Source organism: Sphaeramia orbicularis, chromosome 4, assembly GCF_902148855.1.
Source record: "Sphaeramia orbicularis chromosome 4, fSphaOr1.1, whole genome shotgun sequence".
In the NCBI taxonomy this organism is placed as follows: Eukaryota; Metazoa; Chordata; class Actinopteri; order Kurtiformes; family Apogonidae; genus Sphaeramia; species Sphaeramia orbicularis.
The window spans coordinates 31,840,673-31,851,435 of NC_043960.1; the positions used below are offsets into that span (position 1 = coordinate 31,840,673).

The window sequence follows — 10,763 nt, forward strand, 5'->3', positions numbered from 1 at the left end:
GAAAAAAAGAGTCCATGGAGCGCAGTTATTTACTCATACATGGGCCTTAAAGGTTCAGAGTACCATGCTAGTATTTCAGTTAGTTGGAGCACATTAACGCACACTCCACACACTCACATAAAGTAACACGCCTGCACACAGACACAAGTGCACACGCACACACCTTGGACCACTAAAGCTGACATAAGACAAAAGAGATTACAACATGGCTAGACTACAGCACTGGACACTCCAAAAATATATAGAAACCACATTAGGATGAAATACTTGGGGGACAGAAACACAGCTCGCTACACGTCAGTAGTGGAATTGCAGGTTTACAGTAATAGATGAACAACATCCCATGGCTCAAGGAATATTTTCATGTACAGTAGAATAAATATTTGCTATTGCTACTCTTGTATTTTACATTCTAACCCTCGACAAACACAGAAAAGCTAGTGTAAAGCACACAGATTAAGTGTAGGTCCTGTATATCGTGAATGTTCAAAGACTAGTGGTGTTTTATCTGAACTCTTTTTTTATTTCTCTACATTTATTTTGTTTTTAAAATGAGAGTGCTTATCATGGCTGAGGTCATGAGTTGACTGTGATCTTAACATCAAAACGTCCTTGGTAACGGTCTTTCTCGCTGTAGTTAATGTTTGCTCCGAATGCTTTGCACTCGATGCGCAGCTCCTGAGCCATCGTGAGGTTGGTAAACTGAATGGCCACCAAGGGCTGCAGGTACTGGGGGTGCAGCAGCTTGCCGTAGTATGGGTAGTACTGAAGAGGAAAGCCGCCGTTGAAGCCAAAGTACTTGATCTCTCCGATCTTGCCTGCATCCTCCTCCCTCTGCAATGACATTGACCCCATTAGACACATGACAAGTACTAATAATAATGTTCTAATTATCTACATGAGATGCACCAATCTGTCTACCTTTTAGAGAAAAAGACATGACATTTATCTAGTGGTAGCCACAGACGTTTATGCTGCACTTCATTTACCTCTAATTTCAGGAATGACACTGTATCCACACTGATGGCACTCTAGTGTAGATACAACTAGAAAACCCAAACGTAACTCCAGTTCAACCCAAAGTACAAAATGTTATCATGGTAAACAATTTTCTTATCAGTAATGATGACTATCAATATTAATAACTATCTGTATGTAAAATCACTATTTGTTCACAATTTAAATCATAATTTTTTTGTCCCAAGCAAATCAGTATAATAATATACTGTTGGAATAAACATTTTTACCTCTTGTTATGAAAATGTACTCTTCATAGATAAAGTGTAACTGGGACTCAGTATGTAATCACCTGGTCAGAGGGGATTACTGATGGGTATAAGTAGGAATAAAAAGAGTAATGTGTCTGAAAACAACATTATTCCAACTTTATGGGCAACAGCATATAAATAATCCATGCATTTACTGAATCGCTTACTCCTTATGAGGGTTATGGGGGTGCCGGAGGAGAGCCCGCCTACCTATGGGTGAAGGTGGGGTACACCTAGGAGGTGTCGCCGCAGTGTACTCCACACAGGGAAATATTAATAATAATAATATAAATTTGCATTAATTAGCTTTGTTGCCTCATAAAGATGACAATCATTATCGTTTTTCTGTTCAGATCCAGCGACGTTTTATTGTAAATAGAAACACTAGTGATCTGTCAACAGGTGGAAGTTGACAGACCCTGTGTGTATGACTGATTTAATGAGACACAACTACGTCTGAAGCGTCCCTCTGACTTTCTGAGTCAGGAATCCAACTTCACCACCATTCACCGTTGTGCTAAAGGCTTCATGATGACAGAACAGCTCAACTACAGAATCTGACTCGACTGCTCTCACTCCATTCAGTTCTGTTTCAATAGTGCCAAGTCCAGTTCAGTATTCTACCAAGTAGCTTGTGTTTTGTGCTGAAATGTGGATTATACATTGAATAAAACATTTTTGTTCATGGCAGACTGCTCCACTGTAGTTGTGATTAAAAAGTGACACAGGAAAGCCAGATTTTGTGATTGGTGAAGTATTCCATTTCACCGTGTCGGTAAGGATTATCTTAGTGATGTCACATCTTTTCAACAGTCTATCTTTAAACCATAGGAGTTTCATAATTGGTGCATCTCTAACATTTACTGATAAATTCTTACTCCATACCTTATTTTTGCAGAAAATGGGAATCAGGTTGGGTTGAACTTTGCCCTGCAGAGCATCTGGGAGAGAAGAATTGCCAGAGGGAGCCTTAAAGAAAAAAAAACCCAGACCAATCAATGAGAAGGTGGTTAAATGTTATGTCTCGTTGCAGCAGCAGGAGATCAAGGCTGAAACTAAATGCGGTTTGACTAAGTGCAACAGCACTGATGATATAAAATGAAACTCTTTTTACATTTCAGGTAAAGAGGTGAATACTGCAAATCACCTCAAAAGACATAGTGCCAGGCTGATATTTAAGACCAAATGTGCACTAATAGACTCTGTTCTTCAGCATGTTTTTTCCTTTTGCGTTTGTTTGTACATTTGTGAGCAGAGCTTGTGTTATTTTAATGGATCAGTGGATTGTAGTGGATGTTTAGAGAAGGTAATATTAGCTAACAGTTGACTTTTCACTCCATGCCTGTGTCTGAAATCATTATCCGTTTACACAATAGTTCGTTTTGTGATTATGCCATTTACCAGTGTGCAGATTCTGATGTAACTGGATGACATATAAAGTGAAACTGTCACTTTGTCACAAATATTGATCAATATCTTTAAATTGTGAACTTGATGTTCCTTTTTAACTTCTATCAGCACAAATGCCAAATTATAAACCCATTTTCTTTTACCAGCGTGACTGATATAGTATGTGTGCTGTGATATTACCTTTGGTCTGAAGTTGACAATCCTGTTGAGCTTGACAAGAAGGCAAGGTTTTCCGTCCTTGAAGCCAAAATTGGGATCATCTAGCCCTGAACAGTCCCCCAGCCAGGTCCTGTCGAAGCGACAAGCTTTCCTCTTTCCTTGATTACTCTCCAGTGGTCCACGTTCCACATATGTCTGAGGACTGGCTGCAAAGGGAAAAAAGCAATCATTAGACCTTTAGGTATTAGTCAATCCTATAAATCATGTATAAACTTTCTAGTTCTAAGGAGGAAACCACCAAAGGGACACCAATTAGAGTTTGACCAATAGTCCAGTATAACAACAACAGTCTGAAAGAGGAATAGATCTGCCAAAAAAATTCTGCACTAAATGGATAACTACTGATAAGGATTTCAAATTCAGAGTAATATCTAAATAAGTGAATAAATGCAGATCACTTAACATCAAACTTAAACTAATCATTCATTATAGCTTGTAATTCCGCTTTAAAGATTAAAAAAAATACCTCCAGTATTGGAATGAAGTATATTGATAGTTGGTTAAATATCCTATCAGCACCATTTATTATAGCTCCTCATTATCTGTAACATCTTGCTTGTCATTAAAAGTTTTTTTATTCATTGTGTTTTAAGCAGTTTTTCCCAAATAATCATTGTTCATACTGTCTGATGAAAATGTAGTTTCTAATCAGAGAATATGACTAGTGCTAATATGATCGCCTTACACGTACCTCCACAGTCTTCAAAATTCCTGTCATCGGTCTGGAGGCTGGTCTCATACAGCGCAAGCAATTTCTTCATGGACTCAAGGTATTTGGCATATGTAGAGTCATCATTCATACTGAAAACTATTTCTGATTTGTCTGATCGTGGTGTGTGTGATAGACCTGAAAAAAAAAAGAAGTGATAAATGAAAGGGACAAATTAAGGACTGTGGGCAGGAAAACAAAAAAGTGAGTAGTTTGTGAAAAAAATGTAAATTTATTTTGATAAACATTTCAGGCAAAAGCTACAATATACATCTAACAGGCTCTTATTGTAATGCCCAGAGAGAGTCTTGGATCTATTGTCTTAGGACAGCACACACTGTGGGGTCTTGGGGATTTCCTTAGACGGTCTCTGTCAGCTCTTTATAGCTGTAATTTTCCACAGACCTTGTGCACGAGGCCTCAGTGAGGCGTGGCGTTAAGGGAATCAGATGGGTATGAAGAGTCAGAGGCAACATGACAATATTTATTAAATCTTTGATGGCTGCACTGTGGAATTACCGCTCAGGCAGCATTCAGGCTGTTGTGTGCAACAGTGACGGAGAACTAACATTTGAATTTGAGAGCAGAGCTTGTGAAAGTTCACCGATCCCCTGCCCCCACCCATCCAGTCTCACGTGTGTCTCTCTCACAATGGAAACTTTTAGCCCCAGAGTGAGAGGCGGGCTGAGCTCTGAAAAAAAAAAAAAATCTAACTACTCTCTGCTTCCTTTATCATGCCACTACTGGAAACTCACTTTGAATCAGCTACTCGTTTGTTTTCCGCTTTTGCTGGGCATGTCTTTGATTGTCCACTGTGGTCAAAGACTGATATATGAAGCCAGTCATCTACAATGGTTGCTAAAAATACCTCCAAGGCTACAGCATGTGCTCTGCAAACATGTACTGGCACAATACGACGCATGAATCTGCACCTTCTCCCGAGTTTGACGGAAAATTTTAAACACTCCTAATGTGGCAGCCACAGTGTGTAGAGTGTTTTCTCTGAAGATTACAGATTACAGAGAGAATTTTCTCAGGCAAAACAAGCTTAGGGGCCAATCAACTGAGACAAACTTGATCATTTTTGGAAGTATGAGCTGTAAACAGAGCCTGGTGTACACACATATGTTAACATGTTGGGTCTGACGTGATCATAGCACACATGAATGGCTCCAGTCACAATGAGTGTTGTAAACTGTAAGCTACAACAGTTTCCCCTGTACCCTGAGGGCGAAGGCATTGACTGGCTGAGAGGAGTGAAGGACAAAATGGCTGAACCTATCTAAGGTCAGACAGACTTCAGATAGAGTAGCAGCTTAAAGGCACACCCCAACAGTCACTTTTAATATCACCACAGAGACTTAGCCAACAAACAGCCCTGAGTAGAGTTACACAGCCCGGTCCAAAACTCACTGGGCTCCTACTGCTGCATTAAACACTGTTATAACAAAACCGTTACAGCAAATATGAATCAAAAACCAAAGTAATATTATCTATGATTTTTAAATATATACACACACACACACACACTTCATTGTAAATATAGCCACAAAGGGGTTCACATAGCGAGCCAAATCACATGAAACACACATCCAAACTTTAACAGAGAAGTACTAAATCAACCACATAAAAAGAAATGTCTAACGACATGTTGAATGTACTTACCTGGGGGAGCAACTCTGTCCTGATAGGTTGGTTTGTAGTTGCTTAATGTGAGCATCATTGCCTGAATGGTCCCAATGAAAATTCCAGCCAAGCATCCATAGAAAATCACGTAGAACAAGAAGATTTTAACTGTGGGAGGACAAAGTTCATTTAGTTAGAATAGTCAAAGCCTTTTTTTTTTAAGTTTACATCAGAAAGAGAGTGGGAAAAAAAATCTCTTAAATCCACAAACCACTACCACACAGTATGATCCCTTTCTTCCTTTATTATGGAAGCCATTTTAGAACAATAGTAATTCCTTCTTTTGCCTAATTTAACATTTACTTCAATTATGCAACAGCAGGAGGGCCACAGTTCCAGTAGAACAGGGTGAGTCAGTAGTCATTCCAGTCACCACAGCCACCGCTTGCACAGACCCTTCCCCCGCTGTTAATGCCACTTACAACCAGTTAGACATAGTAGAAGCAATGGCCCTTTTCTTTACTTAACTGAATTAAAGGATCCACTTATTCTGGCTCAATACATGCTCTTGAAGCTGTGTGTTAGCACTGTTTGCCTTGTTTCAGCCAAGAAAACCAGCAGTTAATTTTTTTTTCATGTTATGAATGTTATTGACTAGAGTTAATCACTGTCACATCAGCTCAAATGTTCTTGCTTTTTTGTTTGTTTGTTTGTTTTTTCAGTTTTTTTAGTTTTGACAAAAATGTGACTCAGAAGAATAACCAAGGTTTGGATTCATAAACTAAGACTGAGTATTGAACGTGAGCTTTATAACTGATCACGACACACAACTTTTCTCTTTAGCTACCTATATAGGTGTATAAGTGTGTTTTATATCAAATCCCGTCAAAGGTTTTCCATCATCTCCATGCATGCTGCTGACATTATATGATAAATTAGTTCTGCTTCTTGAACACTCACAGACAACATCACTCTCTAAGATTGTCTTCAGTGTTGCCATTCTTGATGCAGAGTATTTGTTTTGTCACAACACCTTCCCACAGAGTATTCCCCAAGCAGTTACAAGTCCAAATCAACCACAGCAAAACCAGTTTGGCAGGCTGATTACAGGTTCAACACAATGCTCTTATCATAACACCACATGCTGCAGAATGTGGGCTCAGTGGGCCTGCCTTTTCACGCCATGCGTTATTCTGATACAATGAGTTTACAGTGTTTCTGTCACTTGTTACATCCCTTTTACTTGACGCTCAGATGCTGCAGTGTAGCGTGTGCATGTATGATAGATTCCCTTACATGCACAGCTGAAACTCAGAAGTCTGAAAATCTACTTGGATTTCCAAATTTTTAAGCTGTATTTTGGCCTTTCATATGTTACAACATGGCTGTAGCTTGTCTTAACACCTGCTACCAATGTACATGCGCGGTGAGCTATTTTCTAATGAGCATGTCTGCAACCATAGCAGGATTGCTCAGTGATGCACCTGTTGAGACCGAGTGCCCCAACAGGCAGTGGAAGTCAAGCTCATACATGACTAAATATCAGAATAATTAACGTGCAGGGTGTCTTTTGTTAAGAATGGACCATCTCAGTAGTCCAAACTGAGTCAGCACCTGTTGTGTACCTGAAGAGAATTTGCAAAACAAATGGATGCACATGAAAAGGCGTGTCTACACATGCAGAGTTCTACCAGGGTGTGCAACTCTTTCTTCTGTGCTCTTATGCCTACTCATTTCAGTCTTTTTTAGGGAGTTTATTTTTTTCTGTTCTGGAATCAGAATAAGAGCCCAGTGGGTGTCTAAGCAGCACAATAATTATAAACGTCCATTTCTGGGAAGGGCAGCAGATCATGTTTTTGTGAGTGCTTGTGGGTGATGGGTACGTAACACAGTTTGGCAGCCAGAAATGTAAATAGCCCAGAAACTGTCCTAGTGGTGTTGAAAGGCAGAGTCTGAATGGAGAGCACCTCCCCCACCACCAGACTACTGCAGCGTGTTGTGAAGGGACCGTCACCCCACATTCACACCACACTGATGGATCTGCAGCTAAAACTGACTCCACGCTGTTGGGTTTTTTTCCAGTACACAACTCTACGTTTTCTCAGATGTGTTTGTGCTTTTTCCTGACACATTCAGCTGTCTGATATGACACGAACACGCTACGAAACAGAGAGGAGCGCTCAAGTCACGCTGACACTCATCATTTCCTACCCTTCCCATGTCACACAGTAGACACGACGTCTAAAAGATGAAAAAGTAGATCTCACCCAGAGCACGTCAAAACAGGCGGATTAATACATGTTTTCTGAAGTGAGTCGGTGAGGAGGGCAGACCTGTTGCATTTAGTGCCAATGTGCTCATTTACTGTTTGTGCGACATCGTAACTGTAACCGCCAAAACAACTCTACAGTAACTCCAATATCCCTAATCTTACTACATTTTAAACGTCTGGTGGTTTATTCCTTTACGTGTTGCGGAAGTGACTTTTAAGTTCGCTATAAACTCTCAATTGACTTCCACGCACGAGCTCTGACCGTGGCACCACATTACTGTGATTTCTTAACGTTACACCGAAATAAAACTGTTTATTTCAGCTTCATTTTCATCTTTTTAAAGAGAATGCTCGGTCTAAACATGCCGTGTAATGTCTCCGAAAAAAAAAAAAAAAACATCGATGGAGAGAGAGGGGCGGCCCTTGAGACATGTGAGTCGTGATCTGCTCCACAGCACCGCGTTACCGATCCGAACCCGTCTGTTCACGTACAAAAATGGCATTTATAGTTGCTAACAGGGTTTAACGGGTTTAACGGGTGCTATATAATAAACGGGGCTTAGTTATCCTATCAAATGTGGACCGTATTAGCCGAGCAGCCGAGTCTTAAAGTATTGAAACAGATGTAAAACGATTAGTTGGAGCCGTTAGTGTTGCGTTTAAGTGAAAGTGGGGGGGGGGGGGGGGGGGCTCCACCGACCCCTACCGGGCCCGTCTTCTACAGGAGCCAAAGATGAGCGACAACAGCCCGCAAACGGAAGGAATAAAATGTCCTCTGTCCCCTCTTTCACTCTCATTGGCAGGAGGAACATGAGGTGTAAAAGCAGGACACATAACCCAACCCAACTTTCACCATTTGGTTTAGTTAAAAGTCGTGGCCCTCCACTGTCTGTCCTTCAACATGACCTTTTCATAAAGGACGTTTATTAATGAATGGCTCCATATGCTCTGTACACACAGCAGTCATGTTCTATTACACTGTCATATCCGTAAATGCTAACTATCTGAATCACGTGAACTGCCCTTAAACTGTCAAAGCACAAATACACGTTGAGGATCAGCGCGTTTTTTCGAGCCAGTTAATCGATTTTCTTTTCGTAATTGACCCTGATTCTGTCTTTCTATGACCTGTGGCACGTTCCCGCACCCTTTCTCTATTTCATCATCCGGTTCCTGGCTTTCCAAACGAGTTGGTTTTGATTTACCAGATCAGATACTTTCAACACACAGCCTCCATTGAAAGCCCGAGTCACGACGCAGCATGTCAGACACGGTGTGCTCTAACAGGTGCTGTCTGGAAGCCAGGAAATGGCGAAAAAGATAAATAAATTAAGAAAAAAAAAATCTCCATTGATCACCGCCACTTTCCTACAGTCTGACTGTCACTCAAACGCCGCTCACCAACATCAGCTAGCTTAATAGTTTAGTGGCTAAAATAAAGAATGGGATACTTACACCAACTGCCCCCTGTTCGTCCTAGAAACTCCTTCTTCTCTGAATTCCACAGAAATGTTTTCCACCCGCCGTCACTGTCCTTATTTGCCGACATATTAACTCCCTGGAAATGTCCCCTGGTTCTGTTAATATGTTTCAGCGGTGTGCTTCGGGTAGTTTTAGCCTGCCTGTTATCTGTCCTTTACAGGAAACGCAAAAGGACAGTTTCGTACCCGACTCCGCCAATTGTACGGCACACAATTTATCTCTCAGGGAAACCGGCTCCGCCTGCAAACTCGCCTAATAAGTTACCATCCGAAGAGGGAGGGCTGAGGGTGGCAAATCACAATCTGCCGCTGCGTTTTGCGTAAGAGAAAACACGAAGGGGGGGTTTGTTACACGCAAGCAACACGCATGAACGTACAGAGACTGATCGTGGGGCCGACTGGAAACGTCCTCCAGCCGCCGCAGACGTTTTAAATGATGCCGGCTCCATGGCAACCGCTGAGGGCCACATCCTACATCCTTCACGCCGATGGACCGGTGAGATGAAATGTGAAACTAATGCCTCTCATTTGGGAAAAATACTGTCATAAAACATTTCTAATTATTATTCTAGTCCAGTGTTGGACAGAGTGACTCCTGTACAGGGGGGTCAAACTCATTTTAGTTCAGGGGCCACATACACAACAAGTAGGTAGGACCAGTGCAATAACAGCTCAAGAACCTATAAATAATGGCAACTCCGAATTAGTGTCTTTGTTTTAGTGGAGAAAGGTAAAAGAGAAGTTTTAACAATATTATGCCTCAGTTCATCATTTCTACATGCACATTAGCACTTAGAGATTACAGTGCATCTACAAAGGCGCAAAACATTTAGAAACAAGAATCTGGAACTGAAAAATATAGTATTTAACTTTATGATCAAAACATTTCGCCAAGACTCAGTGACACTCTTGACTATCAGTGTCTTCTTTGTTATTTTTGCACTTCCCAAATTCAACCCATGGGCTGGATTAGACTCAGTGGTGGACTTGTTTTGGCCTACAGGCCCAATGTTTGACACCTGTGCTCTAGTGCGCTGTTGGACAAAGTGACTGTAGTGGCCCCTTCCACAGCTGTACTGAGAAGCTCAGTGCAACAGCTGGTTTCTGGATCTAAGCCCACATGTACTTAAGCACCTACAGGAACAAAATAACTAATCCCAAAATAAGTATGAGTAAAGTAGTGAAAGTTTGAGTCTTTGATAAACCAAAATTAAGTCAGAACTGCTGGTTGGCTGTAATCAGGGGGCCATAAGGGAATAAGTGATGATCATTCTAAGGGCCCATGAGTGACAGGGGCCCTAGAAAACAGAAGAACTTTAGTCTTTTCATTCATTCTGAACCCACTTTATCCTCACTAGGGTCGTGGGGGGGTACTGGAGCTTATCCCAGCTACCTATGGGTGAAGGCGGGGTACACCCGGGATGAGTCTCCAGTTCATTGCAGGGCTGACACATAGAGACAAACAACAAATCACTCTCACATTCACACCTCCACAGAAAGGTTCCTGGTTGGAATTGAGCCTAGGACCTTCTTGCTGTGAGGTAACAGTGGGATCTGCTGCACCACCACGTGTAGTCTTTTCTTTTTTTTTTTTAATTATTATTATTATTTCTTTTTTAAAGATTATGAACCTCTCACTAATAAAGAATATTTGTTTTATAAAGTACTAATAAACATATTTGTTTCTTTTCATCAGTTTTGTTTTAGGCAAAAAATAACACAATTAAGTCAGCCTCCCCCATGTGTAGGTGACAGTGTTATGCCGCAGAGAAGTGTGG

At 41.1% G+C, this 10,763-nt stretch overlaps 1 protein-coding gene across 2 annotated transcripts; it reads right to left on the reverse strand.

The window, feature by feature from the left end:
• Positions 1-10: 10 nt before the first annotated feature.
• atp1b1a (ATPase Na+/K+ transporting subunit beta 1a) lies at positions 11-9,222 on the reverse strand. 2 transcript variants are annotated; one of them, XM_030133139.1, is made up of 6 exons: positions 8,960-9,222; positions 5,272-5,400; positions 3,585-3,744; positions 2,859-3,039; positions 2,154-2,237; positions 11-834 (listed from the first exon to the last, which is right to left on the reverse strand). In XM_030133139.1, the coding sequence occupies exons 1-6, from the start codon at positions 9,051-9,053 to the stop codon at positions 577-579; spliced, it is 906 nt and encodes a 301-aa protein (XP_029988999.1). In that variant the 5' UTR covers positions 9,054-9,222; the 3' UTR covers positions 11-576. The 2 variants fall into 2 exon arrangements, with proteins under 2 accessions (XP_029988999.1, XP_029988998.1); XM_030133138.1 differs by having other exon boundaries at positions 2,859-3,043; positions 3,589-3,744; positions 8,960-9,221.
• Between the last annotated feature and the right edge of the window lie 1,541 nt (positions 9,223-10,763).

Coding starts and splice junctions, on each gene's coding strand:
- atp1b1a (XM_030133139.1), bottom strand. CDS start 9,053: ATGTCGGCAAATAAGGACAGTGACGGCGGGTGGAAAACATTTCTGTGG. Junction 5,401..8,959: donor ACGAACAGGGGGCAGTTGGT/GTAAGTATCCCA, acceptor GTCCTCCCACAG/TTAAAATCTTCTTGTTCTAC. Junction 2,238..2,858: donor TTGTCAACTTCAGACCAAAG/GTAATATCACAG, acceptor TTTTTCTTTAAG/GCTCCCTCTGGCAATTCTTC.